This window comes from Mustela lutreola, chromosome 15 (assembly GCF_030435805.1).
Source record: "Mustela lutreola isolate mMusLut2 chromosome 15, mMusLut2.pri, whole genome shotgun sequence".
In the NCBI taxonomy this organism is placed as follows: Eukaryota; Metazoa; Chordata; class Mammalia; order Carnivora; family Mustelidae; genus Mustela; species Mustela lutreola.
In genome coordinates, this window is record NC_081304.1 from 46,358,771 (window position 1) to 46,386,368 (window position 27,598).

At 46.8% G+C, this 27,598-nt stretch overlaps 1 protein-coding gene across 9 annotated transcripts in view; it reads left to right on the forward strand.

Annotated features, from left to right (window-relative positions):
- RAP1GAP2 (RAP1 GTPase activating protein 2) overlaps positions 1 to 27,598 on the forward strand; it is a 236,673-nt gene that overhangs the window by 145,589 nt on the left and 63,486 nt on the right. For 8 of the 9 annotated variants that reach the window (XR_009348166.1, XM_059149700.1, XM_059149701.1 and 5 more), the window contains one exon: positions 25,815 to 25,850. Coding sequence is in view for 8 of the 9 variants with exons in the window: in XM_059149700.1 (XP_059005683.1) it covers positions 25,815 to 25,850 (36 nt within the window). In the remaining variant the exon portion in view is untranslated. Of the gene's footprint in view, positions 1 to 6,698; positions 6,741 to 25,814; positions 25,851 to 27,598 lie in introns of those variants that run through there. The other variant, XM_059149696.1, reaches the window with a different exon arrangement.

Consider the following 27,598-nt stretch of genomic DNA (forward strand, 5'->3'; position numbering starts at 1 on the left):
GTGGGAGCCGAGGCACAGAGCTAGGAGAGAAGGTTGGTTGATCTGTGGTGTGTGTCTTGAGTTGTGCTGCTTCCTGCTTTAGACATGGTGTGAAGTTGTGTCCTTCCACTCAGTCTTGCCTGAAGCCTTTGGAGTGAGCTGGGGAGTGAGCATAGGAGGAATCGTTATTTTGGAGACAAGTAGCTGGATATGTTCATGGCTCCCTGAGGTCATCTAGACCACTAACAGGGCAGTGACACTCCCAAGGGAGGGCAGGGGGCTGCTCCTGAGATAAAGGAAGGGGAGCAGGGTCTGCTGGGAAGGGCGCAGGTCCCATGTCCGGGTATGATGGGGCTGGATTCTCTCTGAATGGGCAAACTGGAGGCAGCCTCTTCAACCCCTTTTCTCTCCCAGGCCAGGGGTCAAGGCCAGGATTGTGGGAGGAGGCTAGTTGGCACCAAGGTCAGTAGTGCCTGGGCCTTCAAACTCCTTGTTAGAGGGAGAGGGGGAGAAGTAGGCTATGGAAGGCTTCTGCTGCCCTCGCTGCAGACCCAGTGTCCAGATGTGCTGGACAGCATGGCTGCAGTACCCACTCCCAGAGAGCCAGCAGGAGAGCATGCAGAACAGAGAGGGGAGACCAGGGCAAGGGGAAGGAAGCCTAATGGGACAGGGTGAGTGGGAAGGTGCCCTGGTTTATGCAGGAAACTTGCCTGGGGAACAAAGATCACTAAGTAGTCATGGAGCCATGCCTCTGACACTCAGCCAGACACCCACCCCCAGTGCCAGTTAGGAGAGACGACAGCCATGGAGTGTGGGACACTTTGCATTTCAGGAACAAGAAGGCTTGAGGGGAAGCAGATATTTTCTTGGAGGCCAACACTGCCCTTTCTTATTCCTCAGGATAGACATGAGCAGGGGAACACAGTATGGCCATTGATGAGACCCGAGCCAGGCTATCCCCATCACTTTCCTGCCTGCAAGCTTTTGTTCAAGCTGCTGCCTAACGCCCCTGCTCACCCTGGTGGATGGCCTCTAACTTGACGACCCCATGAGACTTACAGAGCTCTTTCTCCAGTTCACCACTGGGAGGCTTGGACCTGAAGCTGAGCCCACCTTTATTTGGAAGCCTGCAAGTTGCAGGCCACAGACTGAATCAGATCCCCAAAGCCTAGCTTGGAGAGTCTCTGCTATGTAGACTCTACGATTCCTTAATCAGTGCTGGCCTGGGAACAAGTGTTGCACCCTTGTTCCAAAGTAGGGACATCTTAGAAGCAGGAACCTTGGTTTTTTCCTAGAAGGTGGGAGCTGGATTATCCAGAGGCTGTGCCTCTTACAAACACCCACAGGGTCTGGCCTTGGACATAACCATGGATGACGTCCACCTTCTACCTTTCATCTTCAACCAGCTTTAGTTGGGATACTGCTTTACAGTTTATGAAGCTTTTTTTTTTTTTTTTTTCAGTTTCAATTTTTAAAAAAATTTAATTTTATTTTTTTCAGTGTTCCAAAATTCATTGTTTATGCACCACACCAAGTGCTCCATGCAATACATGCCCTCTAATATACCCACCACCAGGCTCATCCCCCTCTCCCCAAAACCCTCCGTTTGTTTCTCAGAGTTCAAGTCTCTCATGGTTTGTCTCCCTCTCCAGTTTCCCCCAACTCACTTCACTTCTCCATCTCCTACTGTCTTCTGTGTTATTCCTTATGCTCCACAAGTAAGTGAAACCATATGGTAATTGACACTCTCTGTATGAAGCATTTTCTTGAATGCTTCTGGTTCTCCCAACTACCCTGAAGGGAAGAGTTCTCTCCCCCAATTTATAGATGAGAAAATTAAGTCTTAGATACACGGAGCACTCCCCTTAGCCAGCTGGAAGACAGAACCTCGAGGCTTGTGATTTCTAGTTCAGTATTCTTTCTACTATCCCGAGAAATAATTACTGAGTACAAATAATTACCAAGTAGCTATAACTGTATTTCATCGCTTTGAGATACACGTTTTCCCTCTCATTGAACTCTCTGAGATCAGGCTGCATCTCACTAGCGATACGGGCCCCAGTTTGTAATTGGCCCTGTTTTTGCCTTGTTAGTGATACATAAGATAGTGTGTATCTTACAGTGGAGGTCATTTTAGATTTGAAGAAGTCTGGTGTGTGTAGACATAGCGTCTACGTGCTAAGAGTTTTTATTTTTTATTTAATTTTTTTTAAGATTAAAAAAAATTTGACAGAGAGAGTACACAAGTAGGCAGAGAGGCAGGCAGAGAGAGAGGGGGAAGCAGACTCCCCGCTGAGCAGAGAGCCTGATGCAGGCTTGATCCCAGGATGCTGAGATCATGACCTGAGCCACCCAAGTGCCCATATTTATTTAACTTTTAAATTAAAAATTTTAAAAGATTTATTTATTTATTTACTTGAGAGGGAGAAAGAAAGAGCAAGCAGGAACATGAGCAGGGGGAGGGTTAGAGGGAGAAGCAGGCTTCCCACTGAGCAAGGAGCTGGATGTGGGGCTCAATCCCAGAACTCCAGGATCATGACCTGAGCCAAAGGCAGACGCTTAACCGACTGAGTCACCAAGGGGCCCCCTGGAGTTTTTAATTTAGAGGAAAGAGCAGACAGTCCTAGCCATTAAGAGGAAACAGAATATGGTATGTACCCAAATCAAGTCAGGTGCTCTGGGTATTTGGGCTGAGGGTTTCAGAAGGATTTTAGGGAAGAATAGGTGGGATTGGGACCCTGGGCATCCTGCCTCTTGTGCACCCAGCAGCTGATCAAAACAGTGCAGCCAGGCCCTATTAGTGTGGTGTTTCCAAACTTGGACTCTGGAGGCTGTATTTGTTTTGCCAGTGCTGCCTGTTGACTTAGTTAGTGAATTCTGTTGGCCTCAGGTTCCACAGATGTAGAGTGGGCATAGTAATAATGACTGCCTCACAGATGGTCATGAGGGTCCCAGTCGAAGGCCTGGCATGTGTCATGAGAGCTTAGTGCATGTCAGCTGCTCCCATCATGAAATTAATTATATAAATTTGATGGATTTAGAGTAGACGCTTATTGCCTAGTTGCTGTCCTTGTGTTAGGTACACACACACTTGTCATCTCATTTGTTCTTTACATGTACCCAGGAAGGAAGGTCGGGGGTGGGGAATCACTATTCCAGTTTTACAAACGAAGAAAGTGTGGCCCCAGGTCACCCAGCTGGCCTATGGCTGGGCTGGGATTTGGATGCTGGCCTGCCTGACTCCTACCCTGTTGCTCTTTTTACTGGACCACAGCTGCTGGCAGCAAGAAGTTCCAGGCAGGGAGGGAAACCTGCGGGTCCCGGTGAACTTGCTGCAGGCAAGATATTTTATAATCAAATTATTACTGTCAGGCATTCTAAATAGCAGGTTTTCTGGTGTAGAAGGAAGAGAGGTCTCATTTCAGAGGCACAGGAGGCTAATTTGACAGAGGGGAGATTTGTTCAGGTCTTAATCTCTGCTCCCTACCTCCCACTGGTCAGAGGGCAGTTTTGTCCCCACCAGAATGGCTGCTTGGCTCCCTAGCCCTCCTTTCTTCTTCTATGTGTGGCTGTCCTCCAGACTCATTATGTGGGCTGGTGGGCCCACCCCACCCGCATGCCAGTGGTTGGTCCCACTGCTATAGGTGCTCATGACCCTGCCAGGGGGTGTGGGCCTCCGTACCCAGAGCCTCCTTCTTGCCCTCTTGAGTTTAGCAAAGGCAGATACACTGATCTTCCCCCCACCTTGCCCCTCCTTCCTCTCCATTTCCTCTACTGCATCCCCTCTCTCATCTGGAATCCTTGGCTCTGTTCCCAACAGGCTCTGTGACCCTAAGCAGGTCAATCAGCCTCTCTGAGCTTCATTTCCCAACTCCTCCCCAGCTGGATTATCATGAAGGTTAAATGGGGGGTAGTGGGCATAAATTCTAGGCCTGGATATTGACTCTTGTTCTACCACAGTGTATCCTTAGGTGCAGGATGTAATTTTCTTGTGTCTCTGTGGTCTTACCTGCAAAGTGGTAAGACGTAATGCAACGTCCTTCCTTTGTAGCATAGTCGCTGCCCCCTCCTCCGTGCATCCAGAGGGTCGGCTCATCCCCGTTACTGCTCCTCTTTTACTGTGTTGTAATTATTGACTTAGGTGATTGTCTTAGTCACTAGATGGAACTCAGTTCCTTTCTTCCGTTATTCATTCAGCAGGTGTTTATTGAGCACCTGTGTGCCAGGCGCTGAGGTGCCAGATGAAGTGGAGGGAACAAACAAGAACTTACAACACAGAGAGAGAAGTGATTTCATAGGGCATGGGGAGGAGGGGAGGCCAGGAAGGCCTCCGAGAGGAGGTGAATTGCAAGCTAAAACCTAAAGTGCAAGTAGGAGTCAACCAGATCAGAGGGACGGAGGCTGGTCTTCTCTGGGTCTCCTGCCTCAAGCCAGGGCTTGGCTCAGCAGGGGTTAGTTCCCTGTTTCTCTCCTTCCTAACAGCCAGCTGCCTCTAAATGCATTTCAGTGCAGAGGCAAGGGGTAGACCACAAGGCTTCCTGGGCCCTGGGGTGCTATGGCAGGGGGTTGTGAGCCTGGGGAGTGGGCCTGCAGGGGTGGGGTAGGGGCTCTGCTAAATGACTCATTGGCTCTGAGCCGGAATGCAGATGAACCAGAAGCAAGTGTGGCAGGGAAAGTCCTTCCTTTGTAGCATAGCCGCTGCCCTCTCCTCAGTGCATCCTCTGGTGAGGGCACCAGAGCCTTACTCTGGGTACCTTTCCCCAGGCAGGGAGGCTGATTTTTGATCAGAATTTTAAGAGTTGGAAGGGACACTGTCACCCTTCTCTGCAGCCAGGGCTGACCCCTAGCACATGGCTCCTATGACTGTGTGCAGTGGCCCAGTCCACATCCTAGAACTCTGCCCTTCTTCCTCTATGACTTCCCCTATGACTTCCAGTGTCAATCCATTCCATGGACCCATGCCCAGGACTTTGCTGACCTCAATTGAGCTGTGCCCTCTTCCAGCCTCTGAGGGCATTTCCTGGCTTTTGTTCACCCATGGCTGTTGTTGGGTTCTCTGGAGCTCAAGCAGTAGCAGGATGGTGCGCTGGACTGGGGAGAGGAGATGGGCCATGCACCTCGTGGTGGGCTGGGGCAGAGTGGGGAAAGCAGAGATAAAATTGGCTCCTTGGGTATGGCAGAGCAGGTGGTGGGGTACTTTTCATACCACCAACTAGAAGGCTGAGGGTCTTTGAGTTTTGCCCTCTACTAGACAGGTTATATACACCACATCCTGTTCTAAAGCACCTTGTAAAGTGGGTCAGATCTCCCCATTTTACAGACAGGGAAACTAAGGCTCATAGGCTGAGTGACCAGCTCACACAGCTTGTGAACAATAGAGCCACGAGTTAAAACCTTGTCCTCCGCCACTAAGGCTGGGGCTATTTCCACCATACCACACTGCCTTTTTTGGGGAGGGATTAAAAAAAAGATTTATTCCTTTCCTTCTGAGCCAGGGACATTGCTTTCTGCCCAAAGCTGGAATGGGATTGAGGGTTGTGAATGGGTATTGAACCTAATGTGTTTATTAGTGTTGGAGAGAGACTCTGAGACCCAGGTGAGCCCTGGGCTGAGCTCCGGGACCTGGCTCTTTGCTCCTCCACGCTTGTGCTCCTGTTAATAGCACAGCACTCTGGGGGCGCCTGGGAGGCTCAGTTGTTAAGCGTCTACCTTCAGCTCAGGTCACGATCCCAGGGTCTTGGTATCAAGCCCTGCATTGGGCTCCCTGCTCCACAGGAAGCCTGCTTCTCCCTCTCCCACTCCCCGTGCTGTGTTCCCTCTCTTGTTGTGTCTCTCTCTGTCAAATAATAAATAAATCTTGGAAAAAAAAAAAAAAAGCCCCAGCACTCTGGTGCCTCTGGGCCCTGAGCTGTTGAAGCCACGTGTTTCTCCAAGCCATTTGCTTTATTTATTTTTAATTTTTCTTATGGGATAGCCATAGGTCATGAGGACTGCTCTCTTTTTTTAAAGCACATTAAAAATTTTTTTTCTTAAACGAAATAATACATGTAATGATTCTAAAAAAAAACCCCTAGGCTGTTCATGAAAGAAACCAGTTCACCGTGCCCGGCCCTCCTCCCATAAGCCCCACCTGGAAAGGAGCCACTTCTTAACTCTTGCCGGTGTTTCTTCAGGCCTTTGGGTAGGATGATTTAGGATCTGGGAGGCCCATGAGAATGCCTTTAAAGATACAGGCCCCTGCTTACTTGCTTTAGCTTTGTTCTTATTCTCTTATATATTGGGCTTTCCAGCTCACAGATAGGAACATGGAGGCCCCAAGCACATGGGGTCCTGCCTTCCATCCCACCTCACAGGCCAGCAGCATGGAGAGCTCATGAAAGGACAGAAAGGACAGGAATGCTTCCTGCACCCCGACTTGCCTATGCCCCCAAGGGGGTCTCCTCTTACATCCTGCTGGCGTGGTGTCTCTCTCCTGGGGGGTACTCCTTGCCCCGGGCTCCCAGGAAAACAGCACTGGCACAGGAGGAGGTCAAAGGTCAGGGCAGTCAATGTGGAATAACAGCTCCGGGCGGACACCCAAATCCTGCAGTTCCTTGTTTGATCTTAAGGAAGTTGTTCAACGTCAGCAGCAGCCCAGCAGCTGGGGTGGGAGCAGCAACAGCTCCAGTGGTGCTCGGGGAGGCAGAGCCCCCTCCCCCCCACTATCGACTTGCAGGGGAGGGCACTGGTGGAAGATGATGGATTTCTTAAAGAACATTCTGGTGAGTGTCCCCAGGCCGTGGAGGAATGCCCATCCAGGCCCTGCTGCCTGAGGGGGTGGGCAGGGGAGGAACCAGAGTCCCTTCTCTTGTTGCCTGGCAGGGAGCCCCTGGTGGCTCTTGGCCTACTCTAGGGCAGGGGAGCCACCTGTCATTGAGGGGAAGGAGGAACAAAGATCAGGGACAGTGGGGACCGTGTGTGTGTAGAAGAAATTGTGGGAGGCCCTGACAAAGTTGGGGACCAGAGCCTTTCTTCCCTGGCCTGTAGAGCTGAAACAGGGTCCTGGCATGGAACTGGACAGAACTCATCTCTGCATAACCCTGACAGCCTTCTTGGCACTGTACCAGAGCCAGAGGGGACCCACAGCTAGCCGCAGGCTGTGTTGCAAGTGGGGGTGCCCAGGCGAGGGAGGGAGGGGGAACTCTCTAGCTGGGCTGCTGCCTGGCTATGGACACTTAGAGCTGGCCAGGCCTGCCCTGGAGGTCCAGCCCTCTTTCCCCTTTGTGCCGTAGTGCTCTGAATGGCCCTGGCAGGGGCTATGTGTCCTGTCCCAGAGCCTCAGAGCTGTGCAGTTAGTGTGTACTTGGGAGTGGTGTATGTGTGTGTGTGTGTGTGTGATGTTCCTGGCTAGCCTTAGAGTCAAGGTCCTTTTCTGCCAAGCCAGATTGTTCTTGGAGGCTTAGTGATCCCCGAGTTCAGCTGTGCCAGGTTCTTTGTACCCTCCTAGGAAACATGGGAGGGCCTCCATTGACTGGGTGAGCTCGGGTCTGCTGAGCTTTTCGTTGCTCACAGACTGCCGTAGGCCAAGGTGGGCTGTGTTCTTTCCTTTCTTCCCCCTCCTTGGCTGTGTTACCCTTCTTTCTCTAGGGGAGCTGAGGGTGACTATTTAGGGATGAGTGTGGACAGTGTGGGACACTTCTTTGGGGGTGGGGGTAGAGTCCCGCAAATCTTAGGCTATGCTGCCCTAAGACAGGGGTTGAGCCTAATGATCCTGTTACTAAATAAAATGGCCTCACACGTCCCCGGGCCTTGGTAGGGGTATGGAGTGGTGTGTTGGAGGGTTTTAAGTTGGGTGCCGATGTCATTTGCTTTATCTTTCAGAAAGACAGTGTGGCAGTCATTTGGGGGAACTGACGAGGGAGGTGCTGGCGTGGAGGCAGCTGCCTGGTCCTGATGAGGGACAGTGAGAGTGGTGGAGGCAGGGCAGCTTCTGAGAAGCCTCTGGGCTTGGGATGTATTTTGGCAGTGGGCTTGCAGGATGGGGGGTGGGGAGTGAGGAATAAAGAATCCAGTGATGGTGACTCTGGGGTTTTGTCCTGAGCATCAGGAATGGGTGGAGGAAGGTTTTTGAGGAAAAAAAGGAGCATTCTTTGGGGCCTTGTGAAGTCTGAGACACCTGTCAGACATGTGTGAGATGTGGAGGTGGCAAACCCAGGTGGATCTGGACTTGAGTCTAGGCTCTGCCTTTTTTGCATGTGTTTACTCTGGGCGAATTTCTTAACCACTCAGACCTTCCGAGGACAGACCCTCCACCCTCCCGCCTCCTCCTAAGACACCTTTGAGGCTTATATGGTGACATTTGTGAAGTGTCCGATTCAGTGCCTGGTACATCACAGGGGCCCAACAGAGGACACCTTGGGGCTTCCTAACACTTTGCTTCTGTCATCCCATTTTCCAGCTCAGGGACATTCATGAACTTGCTGCTGTCCAGGGCAGAGGGTGGAACTTAGGTCTTCTGGGCTGATTTGGCTCATAGATGTATTTTGTTTGGCCTGCATAGAGATTTCTAAAACTTTAAGTTGGCTATCAATGAATAAAAATTGTGAAAGTTCATATACAAATTTGATTTCTGGCCTTTTTTAAAAAAAAGAATTTATTTATTTATTTAACAGAAAGAGCATGGGGGAGCAGCAGAGGGAGAGGGAGAAGCAGACACCCCACTGAGCAGGGAGCCCGATGAAGGGCTCGATCCCAGGACCCTGGGCTCATGACCTGAGCCAAAGGCAGATGCTTAACTGACTGAGCCACCCAGGTGCCCCTGGCTTATATTAAAAGAGTTGAAAACTTTTGTGTACACTGAGCTTCCATTTCTGCTGGTAGCAGACACCAGCCAGCTGCCCCTTTCGGAAGGGCATGCATGCTGCGGCTCAGCAGTGGTTCACTCTGTTGGTGGGTGTTGAGATGAAATTTACAGAACATAAAGTTAATTATTTTAAAAGATTTTATTTATTTATTTGACAGACAGAGATCCCAAGAAGGCAGAGAGGCAGGCAGAGAGAGAGGAGAGAGGAGGAAGCAGGCTGCTTGCAGAGCAGAGAGCCTGATGTGGGGCTCAATCCCAGGACCCTGGGATAATGACCTGAGCTGAAGGCAGAGGCTTTAACCAACTGAGCCACCCAGATGTCCCAAGTTAATCATTTTAAAGTGAACAATTCAGTGCATTTAGTCTGTTCACATTGTCGTGCAAGACCTACCTCCGTTTAGTTCTGCAGGATTTTCATTACCTCCAGATGAAACTCCCTTAAGCAGTTACTCTCCATTTCCCTTCCCTCCAGCTCCTTGAAAAAACTAGTCTGCTTTCTGTCGCTCCAGATTTATCGATTCTAGAGCTCTGGATATTTCAGAGATATGGAACCATAGACTGTGACCTTCTGTATCTGGCAGCTTTCACTTAGCATAAATGTTTCGGAGTTCATGTGTCAGTGCTTCATTCCTTTTTGTGACTGAATGATATTCCGCTGTGTCGGGACACTACAGTGTTTTCATCCCTCTGTTGGTGGACACGGCGATTGTTTCCATTTTCTGGCAGGTATGACTAGTGCTGCTGTTGTTCACTATACAAGTGAACAACTTTTGTGTATAAGTATTTGTTGATTACCTGTTTTCAGTCCTTTTCAGGGGTAGAATTTCCGGGCCATATGGTAGCACACTATATTTAACTTTTTAAAAAAAGATTTTATGTATTTATTTGAGAGAGAGAGAAAGAGAACACAGGCAGGGGGAGGGGTGGAGTGAGAGGGAGAAGCAGGCTCTCTGCTGAGCAGAGAGCCTGAAGCAGGGCACGATCCCAGGACCCTGAGACCTTGACCTGAGCTAAAAGCAGACACTTAACTGACTGAACCACCCAGGCGCCCCTACATTTAACTTTTTTGAGGAATCATCAAATTGTTTTCTATAGTGGCTACACCACTTTACATTCCTTCCAGCAGTGCATGAGCTTTCCCGTTTCTCTTCATGCTGTCCAGCACTGGTTATTTTCTATATATATGTTTTTCATTATAACCAGACAAGTAGGGGTGAAGTGGTATCTCACCGTGGTTTTGATCTGCATTTCCCAGTGATTAATGATGTTGAGCATCTTGTGATTATTGTCCACTTGTATATCCTCTTTGGAGAAATGTTTGTTCAAGTCCTTTGCCCACTTATAAATTGGGTTGTTTGCCTTTTTGTTATGAGTTTTTTTTTTTTTAAGATTTTATTTATTTATTTGACAAAGAGAGAGAGAGAGAGATCACAAGCAAGCAGAGAGGCAGGCAGAGAGAGAGGGGAAAGCAGGCTCCCTGCTGAGCAGAGAGCCTGATGCGGGGCTCGATCCCAGGACCCTGAGATCATGACCTGAGCTGAAGGTGGAGGCTTAACCCACTGAGCCACCCAGTTGCCCAAGTTATGAGTTTTTTTTTTAAAATATATTCTGGATACTAGGCTCTTATTAGATGCATGATTTGCAAATATTTTCTCCCATTCTGTTGATTTCTTTTGATTTCTGTGGTACTATCCAGTGAAGAACAAAAGGTTTTAATTTTTTTTTTTTTAAAGATTTTATTTATTTATTTGAGAGTAGGCAGAGAGGCAGGCAGAGAGAGAGAGAGGAGGAAGCAGGCTCCTGCCGAGCAGAGAGCCCGATGCGGGACTCGATCCCAGGACCCCGAGATCATGACCCGAGCTGAAGGCAGCGGCTTAACCCACTGAGCCACCCAGGCTCCCAAAAGGTTTTAATTTTGATGAAGGCCAATTTATCTCTGTTTTCTTAATTAACAAAAATAGTGTCATATCTAATAATCCATTGCCAAATCTAAGGTCATGAATATTTTCCCCTATGTTTTCTTCTTCTTTTTTTCTTAAAGATTTTATTTATTTAGAGCATGAGAGGTGGGAGGGTCAGAGAAAGAAGCAGACTCCCTGCTCAGCAGGGGGCCTGACACAGGACTTGATCCTGGGACTCCAGGATCATGACCTGAGCCAAAGGCTGTTGCTTAAGCAACTGAGCCACCCAGGCATTGCCCCCCACCCCCCTTGGTTTCTTTTAAGAGTTTTACAGTTCTAGCTTTTAGGTTTAGATTGTTGCTTTATTTTGAGTTAACTTTTGTTTATGGTATAAAGTGTAGGAGTCCAACTTCATTCTTTTGCAGTGGGTATCCTGTGTTTCCAGTACCATTTGTTGAAAAGACCATTCTATCCCCAGTGAGTGGTCATGGCATCCTTGTCCAAAGTCAGTTGGCCGTAAATGTATGGGTTTCTGTCTGGACTCTCAATTCTATTCCATTGCTCTATGTGGCTATCTTATGTCAGTGCCACACTGCTTCAATTACTATAGTTTTGAGATTGGGAAGTGTGGGTTCTTTTTCAAGAGTGTTTGGTTGATGGTCATCAAGAAAAATGGAAAAAGGACCCAAATAAATAAAATTAGAAATGAGAGAGGAGAAATAACAATTAACACCACAGAAATAGAATTATAAGAGCATACTTTAAAAATTATGTGTTGGGGAGCCTGGGTAGTTTAGTTGGTTAAGCCTCCAATTTTTGGTTTCTGCTTAGGTCATGATATGAGGCTCGTGAGATCAAGCCCTGCATTGGGCTTCATATTCACAATGGAGTCTGCTTCTCCCTCTCTTCCTGTGCTCCCCGACCCACCCTCTCTCTGTCTCTCTGTCTTTCTCTCTCTCTCTCTATAGAATGAGTATGAGTGTGGGTCATGACAGAGGGAGAGGGAGAAGCAGACTCCCCACGAGTTGGGAGCCCGATATGGGGCTTGATTCCAGGACTCTGGGATCAGGACCTGAGCCAAAGGCAGACACTTAACCAACTGAGCCACCCAGGAGCCCCTAAATAAACAAAATATTGGAAAAAATTATATGCCAGTAAACTGGACAACCTAGAAGAAATGCATAAAATCCTAGAAACATACAGTCTTCCAAAACTAAAGCAGGAAGAAATGGAGAATCTGGACAGACCAATCACAAGTAATGAAATTGAAGCAGTAATCAAAAAACTCCCTAAAAATAAAAGTCCAGGACCAGATGGATTTACTGGTGAATTTCACCAGACATTTAAAGAAGAGTTAGTACCTATTCTCCTCAAACTATTTCGAAAAATAGAAGAGGAAGGAAAGCTTCCAAATATATTCTAGGAGGCCAGCATTATCCTGATACCAAAACCAGCCAAAAACACCACAAGAAAGCTATAGGCCAGTATCCCTGATGAACATAGATACGGAAATCCTTAACAAAATATTAGCAAACAGCATATGATAATACATTAAAAAGAGCATTCACCACAATCAAGTGGGATTTATTCTGAAGATGCAAGGATAGATAAGTATTTGCAAATCAATGTGATATCCCACAAAGAGACGGGATAAAAATCATATAGTCATTTCAATAAAGGAAGAGAAAAACAATTTGGCAAAATTCAACATCCATTCATGATAAACTCTTGAAAGTGGGTTTAGAGGGAACATACCTCAACATGATAAAGAAATATGAAAAATCCACAGCTGACATCACACTCAGTGGTGAAAAACCAAGAGCTTTTCCTCTGCAATCAGGAATAAAGCAAGGATGTCCACTTTTGACAGTTTTATTCAACACAGTTATGGAAGTCCTGGCCATAGCAATCAGATAAGAAAAAGAAATAAGAGGCATCCAAACTGTTAAAGAAGTTAAACTGTCACTATTTGCAGATGACATGGTATTACGCATAGAAAATCCTAAAGACTTGGGACATCTGGGTGGCCCAGTGAGTTAAGCGTCTGCCTTTGGCTCAGGTTATGATCCCAGGGTTCTGGGGACGCCTGGGTGGCTCGGTTGGTTAAGCAGCTGCCTTCGGCTCGGGTCATGAGCCCAGCGTCCTGGGATCGAGTTCCACATTGGGCTCCTTGCTCGGCGGGGAGCCTGCTTCTCCCTCTGCCTCTGCCTGCCTCTCTGTCTGCCGTGCTCACTCTCTTCCCCTCTCTCTCTCTGATAAATAAATAAAATAAAAAAAAATAAAAAAATTTATGATCCCAGGGTCCTGGGATTGAGCCCCACATTGGGCTCCCTGCTCAGCAGAGAGCCTGCTTGTCCCTCTACCTCTGCCTGTGGCTCTGTCTACTTGTGTTCTCTCTCTATCTCTATCAAATAAATAAATAAAATCTAAAAAAATCACTGTTGTATACCTGAAACTAATGTGACATTGGTGTGTCAGCTATATTCAGATTAAAGAAAGAATGTTTGGGCTGAATATTTTCCCTTGAGTGTCCAAATCACCTTTAGGATCAGCTTTTCAATTTCTACAAAGAATCCAGCTGGGATTCTAATAGGGGTTTGGGTAGTATTGCCATCTGAAGAATACTGCATCTGTCAGCCCACCAACAAAGGATGTCATACTATTTATTTAGGTCTTCTTTAATTTTTTTCATTACTGTTTTGTACTTTTCAGAGTCTAAGTGTTTTACCTCCTTGGTTAAATTATACTAGGTTTTTAAAAATGCTATTGCAAATGGGATGGTTTTCTTAATTTTCTTTTTAGATTTTTTATTGTTCATATATAAAAACAACTGATATTTGTTTGTTGATCTTATAATTGGCAGCTTTACTGATGTCCTTTATTTGCTTTAGTAGTGTGTGTGTGTGTGTGTGTACGTTCTTTGGGTTTTCCTTTTTCTTTCCTCTTTAAAAAATATTTTATTTATTTATTAGAGAGAGAGTGAGACGGAGTGTGCAGGCAGGGGAGGGGCAGAGGGGATAGAAAGGGAGAGACAGAATCCCAAGCTGACTCCACACTGAGCACAGGGCCCAGCGTGGAGCTCCATCTTATGACCCTGAGATCATAACCTGAGCTGAAATTGAGAGTCAGATACTTAACCAACTGAATCCCCAAGGAAGCCCTGCGTTTTTCTATGTGGGATCATGTCATCTTGAAAGATATATAGTTTTATTTCTTCTTTTCCAATTTGGATGCCTGATATTTCTTTCTCTTGTCCAATTGCTTTGGCTAAAGATTTCATCACCTTGGGTAGTAGTGGTGGGAGTGGGTGTCCTTATTTGGTTCCTGGTCTTATGGATACTGTTTCAGTGTCATTGAGAATGAATTGGGTTAAAAAAAAGGCCTTTATCATATTGAGGAAGTTCCTTTCTATTTTTATTTTTCTAAGTGTTTTTATTATCGGATTTCGTCAAGTGCCTTTTCTGAATTAGTTGAGATGATCATGTGGGATTTTCCCCTCTTTATTCTATTAATACAATATATTGCATTGATTTTCTTTCTTTTTTTTTTAAGATTTTATTTATTTATTTGACAGAGAGAAATCACAAGTAGACGGAGAGGCAGGCAGAGAGAGAGAGAGAGGGAAGCAGGCTCCCTGCTGAGCAGAGAGCCTGATGCGGGACTCGATCCCAGGACCCTGAGATCATGACCTGAGCCGAAGGCAGCGGCTTAACCCACTGAGCCACCCAGGCGCCCTATTGCATTGATTTTCTAATGTTGAACCAACTTTGTATTCCTGGGATAAATCCTACCTGGTCATGGCTTATGGCATGGTGTTCACTTTGGTTTGCTAGTATTTTGTTGAGGATTTTCGCATCTATATCCATCAGGGATATTGGTCTATAGTTCCTTTCCCTTGTAGTTTCTTTGTATGGTTTTGATAGGGCTGGCCTTGTAGGCTGGAAGAGTTTATGAAGGACTGGTGGTAATTTTTACTGAAACACTTGGCAGAATTTACCATGATGCCTTCTGATCTTGGACTTTGCTTTGTTGGGAGGCTTTTGATTATTGAATCAATCTCTTTACTTGTTGCTTCACTCTTATGTTACTTGCGTGGTATCTGTAGTCATTTGCATTTTCGAATTCTATTGGAGACTTAAATGGAATTCTGTTTAAGATGTCCTCTAAGAACCCAGCCATCCCCCCCCCCTTTTTTTTTTTTTAAAGATTTTGTTTATTTGAGAGAGAGTGAGCATGAAAGGGGCAAGGGGCAGAGGGAGAAGCCGGCTCCTTGATGAGCAGAGGGCCTGATGTGGGACTTGATCCTCGGACTCCAGGATCATGACCTGAGCCGAAGGCAGTTGCTTAACCAACTGAGCCACCCAGGTGCCCCTTCCCATTATTTTTGGCACTGTTCCGTCTCTACTCTGGCCAGGTTGGTCCCTTTTACATACCACCTGCATTAAATATGATTAATTTCACAGGTTAGTGAAGTTCTCAGCATGGTCCCTAGACCAGGAGTATCAGTATCACCTGGGAACTTGTTAGGAATGGAGAATCTCTGGCTCAGCATTAGAAACTCAGAGTGGGGTTGGGGGGTGGCTACAAACCCAGTTTTCAACAAGCCATCCAGGTGGTTCTGTTGAGTCATCATTGCCAGAGAAAATCAGGAGTGCTGTAGGCTCCTGGCCCAAGCTGACATAGTTGAAGCAGTGCCTGCAGATGCTAGCTCCAGAGGGATGGGGTCCAGTGTGAACTGGTGGCATTGGTGACCAAAGAAGAGAAAGGGAGCAAGAAGGAAGGATGGGAGAGGCGTGGAAGGAGGCTTGCTTGGAACAGGCCCTGTACTGGGATGCAACTTAATGGAGGCCCCTGTTGGGGATGGGGTTTGCTCTCCGCGGGGAGGTGTGTAGTGTGTGGCTGAAGACAATGCTTACCAGGAGGAACACTGGCTGGGTGCAGCCCAGACTCTCAGGCCCGAGACAGCCTCCCTTCCTGCTTCATTCTCAGCTTGCTTGGCAGAGAGATCAGTCCGTCATTCAGCAGATACTTCTTGAACATCTACTACATGCCAGGCAATTCTAGGCCCAAAGACAGAGCAGTGAGCAAAATAAAGAGCCTGCCTGTGAGGACCTTTTGCTCTAAGGCACTACTCTCTGCCTTCTCGTGGGGAGCAGCCCCAGTGTTTTCCACCGGCCTTGGGAGCTAGCCTGGTGGCCATCTGACCCCCTCATCCTTCCTATGCCATGGGTGAGGGGCCCCTGAGCCAGCAGCAGAGTTAGTGCCGTGAGGCTTGTGCTGTGGTTAGGCAGCCGTGGGACACATTCATCTAGCTCCCTGTGATGTGTGTGCTCTGGGTTCTTAGCTCTCCCAGCTTTCCAAAAAAATCTTTTCCCAGAACTGTCCAGAAAGCCTTTTCTTTTGCAGTGCCTTCTTTGCCTGCGGGATAAGAAGCTCGCTCTGGTTTCTTCCTCAGCTGGCACTGCCCAGCCCACATCTCCATCCCATTTTCCTGGGGCTGTTGTAGGGTGGAAAATATCTTCTCCTCCATCCTTGTCTTGTTTTCATGTGTCTTGTTGCTGTCGACATGACTCTGCCCCTTTGCATTCTAGATTCCCATCAGCAGGGGTTAGGAGACAGCTGCTACCATGCAGGAACGTGCTCTGGGTTGGGTGCCGTGCTGGGCTCTGCAGACGGGCTCAGGTTACCCCAGCCACAGCCCCACTCCAAGGCGCAGATGCTCAGGCAACACTGTCCTGTGCTGGGAGCGGTGGGGGTGCAGTATCTCCTGGGCAGGGGCGATAGAAAGGCTGTTCATATGTAAACACACCCCAACTCCAGGAGGGGAGGAGAGGAGCTTCAGACCTGATGGGTTGCAGATGGGTGGTAGTGGGTATCCCTCTCCAAACAGGGTCAGGGAAGAGGAGGAGGGAGAGGGAACATGCTGGTGGCAGGTCTCCCAAGCGGAGATGGAACAAGAAGGAAAAAGCAGGTGGCCGATTGTCTGCAGGGAAAGGCCGAATCTGTGTGCACAGCTGCTGAGGGCCAGAGGGAGGTAGGACACAGGGTGCTGAGATGGGAGGCAGTGGCCCTCCTCCCCTTGCACACGCCGTGTTCCTTCGTGGTTGCTGCTTCATTGCCTGTGTGGGGGGCTGGTGCCGGAGCGAACGAGTAGGGCCACCAAGAGCATTTCTCGAGGCTGGCCTTGCAGGTCCCGTTCACTTCTGCTCCTGCTGCCTTGGCCCTCCTCCTGGGTTTTACCCGCAAGGACTGGCTTTGCCCTTCTGAAGGAAGACCAGATGGTTTCTATATCGGGAGGTGGAGAGGACGGCGTTGAACCCAAACAAAACCCTGGGGCCCAGCCTGTGATTTCCTTGGCTGGGCGCTGGCTCTCGGTGATTATCTGACGGCCTACTTGACTGGCTGCTGAAGTGCGGCCCGAGGGGAAGCGCCGGCTGTGGCTCCGATCTGGGTGGCAATGGTGGTTGCTAATAATAAATTGGACAGCTGAGCGGACGCTGCTGTCGATGAGGAGGCTGAGTTACATTTCTCTGTGAAAACCCGATGCCTGGCTTCCTGACAGAGGGGGATTCCCTTCCTGAGAGTAGGACTTCATTCGGGCTTGAAGGGCCTATGGGACAGTGGGGGTGAGTCAGTGAGCATTTATTGCATGCCTTCTGTGTGCCCTTGGCTGTGTGACACAATCTTCGGGGGGGTGTGGACAAGGATAGGTCTAAATGGCTGGAGTTGCTGTTCTGGGCTGGCCTGAGTCACCCTGCTTCTGGGTGGAAAAAGAGACTTGCTCTTTGCCAAAGTTGGAACTGTCCCATCGGAAAGTTCAGTGAGTCACTGAGAAGTGGGGCCGTCACAGCTGAGGCCAAGTTGCCACTGTTCTTTGCTCCTGGATGCTGTCCACTCAGGAATCATCCGCCCCTTGCGTTATTCAGGCCTGAGGCTGGATCTCCGCCCTTTCAGCTCCCAACCTGTGCCCCAGCATCTTCATGTAGGAAACACAACCCCACCTTTTTTTTTTTTTTTAAAGATTTTATTTACTTGTCAGAGAGAGAGAGAGAGAGTGCGCACAAGTAAGCAGAGCGGCAGACAGGGGCAGAGGGAGAAGCAGGCTCCCCGCTGAGTAAGGTGCCTGATGTGGGACTCAATCCCAGGACCCTGGGATTATGACCTGAGCTGAAGGCAGCCACTTAACCAACCGAGCCACCCAGGCATCCTTAAAAACCCATTTTTAACAGTAACTTAAATACACTGCCTCTGGGAAGACTGTCAAGAAAAAGATAAGAAAAGCTGTCTTCTCAATCAGGAACACCCCTAAAGTTTTCAGACCATCTCCCAACAGGACAAAGCTCACTTGCAGAATGAGCTTTCTAACAGTAAATAGCAACTACCAGAAGGCACTGAGTGCTTGCTGTGGACCATGCCCTGGTACTTCTCAAGTACTTCTCAAGTCCACGTTCTTACTGTCTCCTTCTGTGGCCCCTGAAAGGCAGGGCTGATTCTGCTTTCAGGTGAGGGAGTGAAGATAGTGTGGGTATCGTGTCTCATGCTACACGGGGGTGGGGGGTGGGTGGCGGTGGGCTGACTACTTCCCAAACCTGGCTTTGACCACTGGATTCTGTTGCCTCCTGTGTCCTTCCACAGGACATGAGTGTCTGTAGCTCTCTGCACCTTGCAGGTTAAGCCTGAATTCCTGGCATGTGGAGTCTCTCAGGCCTAGACCCCAGGCCCCCTCTCCAGTGTCATCTTCAGGATGTTGACTCAGAGGCGTGTCTGCCAGGTTGATCCACTCACTTACTCTTCGTTGAGCACTTATGATGCTTCTCCATCTTTCCACCTGTGTCCCCCTTCCATTCAAAGTGATTTCTGTTTATCCTTTAAGGTCTAGTGAGATCCCATTTCTTGCAAGAAGCCTTCCTTGGTGTGGTGGTATTAAAATGTGTTTACACATTTTTTGGTACTTCTCGGGAGGTGGAACACGATTCCCCTCTCCTTGTGTGTGGGCTGCCTGTGAACACTGGCTTCTAATGAAGAGGACAGAGGGGGATATGACAGTGTGCAGTTTCACAGACGAGGTCATTAAAGGTACTATAGCTTTGTCCCTTGGCTCATTCACTCTGGGGAGGGGGTGACATTTTGAGGACATTCCAGCAGCGTATGGAGAGGTCCATGTGCTGAGGAATGGGGCCTTGTGAGTGTACCTCATTGGAAGAAGACACCCCAGTCCCAGTCAAGTCTTCAGATGATGCAGCTCCTGATCCCATCCTGACAGCAACCACTTGAGAAGTTCTGAGCTAGAACCATACAACTGAGCCACCTCTGAATTCCTGAACCAAGAGAATTTCGAGTCACTAAGTTTTGGAGTCATTTGTTACACAGCAATAGAGAAATAATACACTTGCCCTTCCAGCCAGAAGTGCTTCAGGCCTCCTCTGAACACTGGGGCACTGGGCAGCTGTACTGTAGCCCTGGCAGATCAAGTGCGCTGAAAATTGGGGCCTTGCCTAGAACTTCCAGTGTCTGGCCCATGCCTTGCAGGTGCTTAGTCATTTGGGGTTAACATTAAATAGTACAAAGGCATTGTCTAAGAACACAGATTTTTTTTTTCATACAAAGGATTTTTTAACTAGCAGTTTGCATGGATAACAGAGAGTAAGCTGGATATGGAGGTAATTCAGGAGGGCCCCAGGCTGTAATCCACACAGCCAAGGTTAGACCTGGAGGTGAACTGGCCTGAATCCAGGGGCGTTCTTGGGTACCAAAGTCAGCGTCATTGTGTCCCTGAACACCCTGTGATGAAGATGGGGGAAGGGCCCAGAGCAGGCATTGAGAGAAGCAAAGAACACAATGCCAGAGCTTACACTTAAGAGTTGAATTTTTTTTTTTTTTTTGAAGATTTTATTTATTTATTTGATGGAGTGGGGAGAGCACAGAGGAGAGTGAGAGGGAGAAGCAGTCATGCTGCTGAGAGGGGAGTTTGATTCAGAGCTCAATCCCAGGACCCTGGAATCAAGATCTGAGCTGAAGGCAGATGCTTACCTGACTGAGCCACCTGGAACCCCTATGTGTTGAAATCTTAAAAACTATTGCAGGGTAACCTATTACTCCAAAAATAATTTATAGTTGCTACAGAAAATGTGAAAAACACTGAAAAGCAAAAAGGAAAAAAAAATTATCCTTAACCTATAACTTATTTTGGCATTTATCCTTCAGGTTATTTTTTTTTCTGGATGAGGGATGTGTGTATTCACATGCAGACCTATACATTTGTATCTATACTTATATACACATATATATTCTGTATCTGTATATCAACATCCATGAATATTACATAGGAAATACACACACAAACATGATTTTTATATTTAATTAAAAAAATGGGATTGCCTAAACTCCATTTTTCTCACAGTCCATTTCGAATCTTTGTTTTTGTATAATTAGCATAGATCTCCTCTTATAGTATTTTTTGTAGGGGCATCATCTCATGCATTATTTATTCTTTGCCTCACTGGTGGGTACTTCAGCTGTTTCTACTTTTTTTTTCCTTAAAGATTTTATTTATTTGAGAGGGGGAGAGACAGAGAGAGAGAGACAGAGACAGAGGAATGGAGAGAGAGAGAGAACATGTGGGTGTGAGCCCACATGCAGGGGGAGGAGCAGAGGAAGAGGGAGAAGCAGACTCCTTGCTGAGGAGGAAGCCCTGAGAAGACAAACGGTTAATCAATTTAACCAACTGAGCCCGCCAGGTGCCCCTGGCTCTTCCTACTTTCTTGCCTGTAAACAATGTCACAACAAGTATCATTGTATAGTTGCCCAAATAGAGTGGGTTTATTGGACCAAAATACATGAACATTTTTTTGGAAAGATTTTATTTATTTGTCAGAGAGAGAGAGAGATTGAGAATGAGAGACCAAGAGCACAAGCAGGGAGAGTGACAGGCAGAGGAAGAAGCAGACTCCCCACTGAGCAGGGAGCCCAATGTGGGGCTTGCTCCCAGGACCCCGGGATCATGACCTGAGCTGGAGGCAGATGCTTAACCGACTAAGTCACCCAGGTGTCTCAATATGTGAACATTTTTAAAGCTGTGGATAGAGACCACCAAATTGCCCTTCAGAAAGATTGTATCCGGTGCAGACTTAACCTACATAGTCCCTGTATCCTTAATACCATATCCTTGCCAACCAAATTTTCTTTTTAATCTCAGGCAATCTGACAGATAAAAGATGTTGCTTTATTATTATAATTTCTTTAATAACTAGGGAGGTTAGACATGTGCTGTGTCTTTTCTGCTCATTTAATTTTTCTCCTTTAGCAAATTGTTCACATCTTTTGCACATTTTGTGGTTTCCCTTACAAAATGTATTTATTTGAAATTTGGTTATGTGAGTTCTGTAGGTCTGTGTGATTGTGAAGTAGGCTGCATGTAAAGCATCGCTCCCCTTTACTTTTCCTACTCCCTCTTCTCGATATACAGATAGGCAACCTTTGGTTTTGTTTTTATAAAAATGGTATCATATTGTGTGTATTCTCCAATTTGCTCTCCCTACCCCCTTAATGTATCTTGGAGAGTGTCTCATGGAAGCAGTAACTCTGTTGCCTTCTTTTGAATGGCCGCCTAGTTTGTTTGAAACAGATTTATAGAGATACAATTTTTGTACCAAGGTCACCAATTTAAAATGTATAATTCAAGGATTTTTTTTTTGGTATGGTCACAGAATTGTGCAACCATCACAGCAATTGAATGTAGAACATTTTCATCATCTCAAAAGGAAACGCTTGTACACCTGAAACTATGATAATATTGTATGTTAACTGTACTGGTATTAAAATGAAAAACAAAAACAAAAACAAAAACAAGAAACTCTATACCCTTTAGCCATCATTCTCCACATCTCCCATTTCCTTTAGTTCTAGGCAACCACAGAGCTACTTTCTGTCTCTATACATTTGCCTTTTCTGAACATTTCCTACAGAATGAATCATAATAGGTGACCTCTTGTGTTCTGGCTTTTCACACTGTTTTCGAGTTTACCTGTGTTGTGTGTAGCATGAATAAACACATCATTCTTTTTTTTATGGCTGAATACTGTTCCACTGTGTGGATATGCCAGAATTTGTTAGCTCATGAGTTGATGGCTGTTCAGGTGGTTTCTACTTTTTGGATATTATGAATATGGCTGCTATGAATGTTGGTGTGTGAGTTTTCCTGGTGGCCATGTGTTTTCATTTCTCTTGGGTTACATACCTCGGAGTGGAATTCCTGGGTCAAATGGTGGCTCAATGGTGAACTTTTTGAGGACCCACCAAATTTATTTCCACAGTGGGTGCCCCATTTTGCATTCTTACTAGCGGTGTGTGAGGCCTCCAATTTCTCCACGTTCTTGCCAACACTTGCTCTTATTTCTGTTTGGTTACGGCCAGTCTCATGCCTGGAAAGTGTTTCTCAGTGTGGTTTTGGCTGACGTTTCCCAATGACTAATGATGTTGAGCATCTTTGCATGAGCTTATTGTCCATTTATATATCTTCTTTGGAAAAATGCCTATTCAAATCCCTTGCTCAGTTTTACATTTTGGAGGCACCTGTGTGGCTCAGTTGGTAAGCCTCCAGTTCTTGGTTTCGGCTCAGGTCTTGATCTTGGGGTCCTGGGATCCACCGCCATGTTGGGCTCTGCTCAGCTTGGAGTCTACTCCCTCTCTCTTTGCCTCTGCCCCGCCCCACTTGTGCACACACTCACTCTCTAAAATAAAAAAAATCTTAAAATTATTTTTATTATTGAGTTGTAAGAAACCTTTATTCTAGATGCAAGTCCCTTATTAGATAGATGATTTGCAAAATATTTTCTTCTATTCTGTGAGATTGTTTTTTTGCTTACTTGACAGTGTCCATCGAAGCACAGTAGTTTTTAGTTTTGGTGAAGTCTAATTTATTGTGTTTTTTTTTTTTTTTGCTGGTGGTCCTTATACATTGGGTGTTCTCTAAGAATCCATTGCCAAAGACTTACTCCTGTGTTTTCTTCTAAGAGTTCTTAAATTTTAGCTCTTACAGTTAGGTTGTTTACTGAACTCATTTATTATATTAGTTTCAATAGTTTTCTTAGTGAATTCCTTAGTATTTTCTTTTAAAAAAATTTAGTTAATTAATTAATTTAGAGATTGCAGGTAGGGGGTGGGGACAGGGAGAGAATCTCAAGCAGACACTGTGCTGAGATCACACAGGAGATCCTTGATCTCCTGACCCTGAGATCATGATCTGAGCCAAAATCAAGAGTCACTGACTGAGCCAACCAGGCGCCCCTTTAGTATTTTCTATATACATGATCATGTCATCTGTGAATGGAGATAGTTTTGCTTCTTTCTTTCCAGTTTGAAGCCTTTTATAATAGTTTTTTTTTCTTTTTTTTCTTTTTCTTTTTCCTTACTGTTCTGGCTAGAACATCTAGCACAGTGATAAATAGAAATGATGACAGTAGTTAGTTCTATTCCTTATTTTGTGGACAAAGTATCTAGTTTTCCATTATTTTTTTTAAAAAAGATTTTATTTATTAATTTGGCAGAAAGAGAGATCACAAGTAGGCAGAGAGGCAGGCAGAGAGAGAGGAAAGCAGGCTCCCCGCTTAGCAGAGAGCCCAATGCGGGGCTCAATCCCAGGACCCAGAGATCATGACCTGAGCTGAAGGCAGAGGCTTAACCCACTGAGCCACCAGGCAGCCCTAGTTTTCCATTATTAAGAATATTATTACATGTGGTTTTTTGTAGCTGCCCTTTTTTATGTTGAGGGACTTCCTGTCTATCTAGTTTTTTTTTCCCCCCCCCTGATTTCTAATCAAGAAAGGGTTTGGAGTTTTGTCAGATGCTTTCTTTATGTCTGTTGAACTGACATATGGTTTTTGTTTTTATTCTATTTGTCTGGTGTATTATAGGCATGGATTTTTGGATAAACCAACTTTACTGTAATAAATCTCACCAGGTCACAATGTGTAATTGTTTTTATACATTGTTGAATTTGGTTTGCTGGTGTTTTTGAGTATTTTTGTGTCTATATTCATAAGCTATGTAGGTCTGTAGTTTTCTTATGATGTCTTTGGTTTTGTTGTTGGGGTAATGCTAGCCTCCTATAATAAGTTGGGAAGTGTTCCCTCTCCTATTTTAAGATTTAAAAAAAATATATTTTATTTATTTATTTGACAGAGAGAGAGAGATCGCAGGTAGGCAGAGAGGCAGGCAGAGAGAGAGGAGGAAGCAGGCTCTCTGCTGAGCAGAGAGCCCGATGATGTGATGCGGGGCTTGATCCTAGGACCCTGAGATCATGACCTGAGCCGAAGGCAGAGGCTTAACCCATTGAGCCACCCAGGCACTCCTGGAGTTTCTGAGGAACTAGTATTAATTCTTCTTTAATGGCAGAATTCACAGCTGAAGCCATCTGGACCTGGGCTTTTCCTTGTGTAGCTTCTTGATTACTAATTCAGTTTCTTTATTTATTATAGATTTTTTTAGATTTTCCATTTCTTAGAGTCAGTGTTGGTAGTTTGTGTGTTGCTAGAAATTGTCCATTTCATCCAAGCCATTTAATCTAATGGGATCCAGTTGTTCATACTATCCGAATGTAGCTCACTGTAACGAAACGCTGCTGCAGGGAACGTCCATCCTTGTGCTCACATGGAGCGTGCTTATTAGCACAGATCCCTAGAAGCGGAATCACTGGGTCAGATGTCTGCGTGTTGATTGTTGATTGTCTCTGCCCTTTTGTCCTCTTCCTGCTCATCTTTCTAGCCCTATTGATTTGTATAAATTCTTTCTGTCTTGGAATCTTGGTCTCCTGGAGACTGGAGTTGGTAAGGGTGCACAGAGCCAATGGGAAGGATAGGTTCAGGAGTCGTGTGTTTCTTGGCTGCTTCTGGTCAAGGATGCTTGATGTGGGGGCCTGAAGCTTGTCTTCCACACTGTACATTCCCACAGGGGGTTTCCAGACTCTGGGGCCCAAACTGCTGGGGGTCAGAGACTGTTGCCTCCAAAAGCCCAACTGTGGCCTGAGGGGAGCTCATTTGAAGCCAGGAGACTCCACAAAGATCCTTCCCATGGTGGCTTTCTCTGGGAATTCTGTGGGCAGGGGTCTCCAGGTAATTCTGGCCCATTGCTGACTGCAGAGGAAGGGAGGGACATTCTCCCTCCACATGAAGTGACAAGGACCTCCTTATTTTTCATCATCACTGCTTTCTTTCCTTTCCTATTCATCTGAGGACTGTGTTCTGGGTGCTCATTAACTCATGGCTTGCCAGGGCCCAGATGTGGGCAGTGATGTTAAGGCAAGAAAGTGTAGCTATTTTTATGGAAGGGGAAGTGGGGAAACTGCTGAGAGATCTCTGCGTGGGTTTTGTTAGGGTAGAGCTTCTGGCCCTCACCCCTCTGTTCCATTTCCTTTTTCTGCTGTTTGCATTTACCTGGAGTTTACAAGGAGGGTGCCAAAGTAGGTTAAATGTTTGGACTTCCATAGTTCGAGATTTTTCGAATAATCTGTCCAAGTCCCTGGAGGCTCCACTTCAGTGGTTTCCAGGCTTTGCTCACAACCTCTAGGGTCCCAAAGAGCTGCCTTGGGGACAGGGGACTGGGACCGGCACCACAGGAGCTCAAGCCCCATGGCTGCTCTGGCATGGTTTTATATGTTGGAGTTCTAAGTGAGTTTGGAGATAGGAGGGCCATGTGGCCACAAAAGTTTGGGAAACTACTTGTGTTGGACACCTTAGCCCCACCGTTGGGCTGAAAAATATCCTAAACAGGACTCTTCCCGGAGACTAAATCCAAGGGCTGACAGGTGTTTTAGGGAACTTGACTTTTCCCTGGGGCCCCACAGGCCCCTCTCTCTTGACAGAGACTGAGTGCATGCTCTCCCCAGGGCCATTTACCAACTTGGGCGCATGTAATTTTTTCTTTTGTTAGGGGGTGTTCTGGCCCGCCAGCCCTGCAAAGGCAAAATCAAATTACCTTCTGTCTCGATTCAAATGACTCTTGTCTCCAGGGAAGCCCTGGGCTAGGCCTGCAGAAAATTGGTGAGGAGTTTTTCTCAGCAGACCTCCAAGCTGATGTAACCTCTTTGTGTCTTTCAGTCGGCGGAGTTCTTCGAGATGCTGGAGAAAATGCAGGTGAGCATCCCCAAAGTGGGGAGGCCAAGCCCTGGGTGGGGGTGGGGGTGGGCGTGCTGCAGTGACCGTGCAGGCAACAAAACCAGGTAGAACATGGGAGCCTTGGAGGGTGGGGCAGAGAAGAGTGAACTGCCAGCCTCATTGCTGGGACTACCTCAGGCCATTTTTTGTGTTGAGTGGCACCGAGGATTCTGGGAAGGCTCCTGCCTGAAGATGGGGAGAAGACAGAAAGCAGAACCCCTCCAACAGAGCAGATGTGGGTATACCCCCACAGATGTGGGGAGGGCTTAAAATGGTCTATTGTTCCTGAAATGGGTGGGAAAGAAAGTCTGAAAAAGAAAGCCCTTTCTTAGGGGAGGTCATCTTGTATCTGGGAGGCAGATTGGAGTGGGAGAGACCCACTAGAGGTCAAACCCACACCTAACACTCGCTAGCACAAGTTCCTTCCCTTTTCTGAGCCTCTGGCTCCTGTTTTCTGTCTACTCACAGCACTATTTTCACCTCCCTCTGACACCAAATGTGTGGTGGTTTTTCCCCCACCAAGCAATTCTGTGACACCAGCTGGCTGTGCTACAGTCAACTCCATTCTGACCCTGTCTACTCAGAGAACACTTCCGATCCCACAGGGCAAGGGCTCTGCCCCACAGGTCGCCTCCTTACCACTTTTGATGCCAGTCATTAGTCCGTTATCACCTGTGTTTCTGACCAACAGGCTATAGATTTGAGGTTCCCCTGACCCCCTGCTCAGGTTCAGTTAGTTTGCTAGAGTGGCTCACAGAACTCAGAACAGTTTACTTACTGGATTATCAATTTACTATAAAGGGATATGATTCAGGAACAGCCAGATGGAAGAGTTGCAGGGAGCCAGGTGTGTGGGGGGAGGGGAAGAGCTTCCCTGACCTCAGGATGCACCTGTCTCCCTGCACCGCCATGCACTCACCAACTCAAGCTCTCTGAGCCTATCATTTGGTTTTTTATGGAGGCTTCAGTACTTAGGCATGATTGGTTCAAACTCCTGGGAGGTTGGAGGGGTGGGACTGCACGTTCCAACCCTCTAATAGTGGTTGGTTCCCTGGGCATCCAGCTTGTCCTCAACGGTGTCCCAGAAGGTACCTCTTTAACAAGGAATAACCTTGGAGCTTTCACCTTTATGGCCCTGGAGCTGTTTCAGGAACCAAGTACAAAAGATGAAGGATTATAACAAAAGATGCTTCCAAACGCTCCCATTGCTCTCATCGCTTAGGAAATTCAACAGGTTTTAGGAACTCTCTGCCAGGGATGGGGTGAAGACCAAAATATTTATTATTACAAATTATGCCACAGCCCCTATAAATAATAATTAAATACCCACTTACAGAGTTGTTGGGATAAAATAATATATGTCAATACTTGCTAGGCACTGCAGAAAAATCAGTGTTCAAAATGGATTTGGGAGCCTTTCTAATCACCCCTCACCAAGGGGCCAGGGCTCCTAGGTAAGAACTGCTGCCGTGGGGAGTATGGGGGTGGGGCGGCGCATCCGGAAGGTTTAACTGATGTAAGTGGGAAGGATGAGAAGATGATGTGGACAAGAGCACATGTATTTTTTTTTTTTTTTTAAGATTTTGTTTATTTAGTGGGAGTGAAAGGATGGGGAGGGGCAGAAGCAGGAGAGAAAGAGAGAATACCGAGAGCAGACTGTGTGTTGAGCGTGGAGCCCAGGGCAGGGCTTGATCCCATGGCCCTGCGATCATGACCTGAGCCGAAAT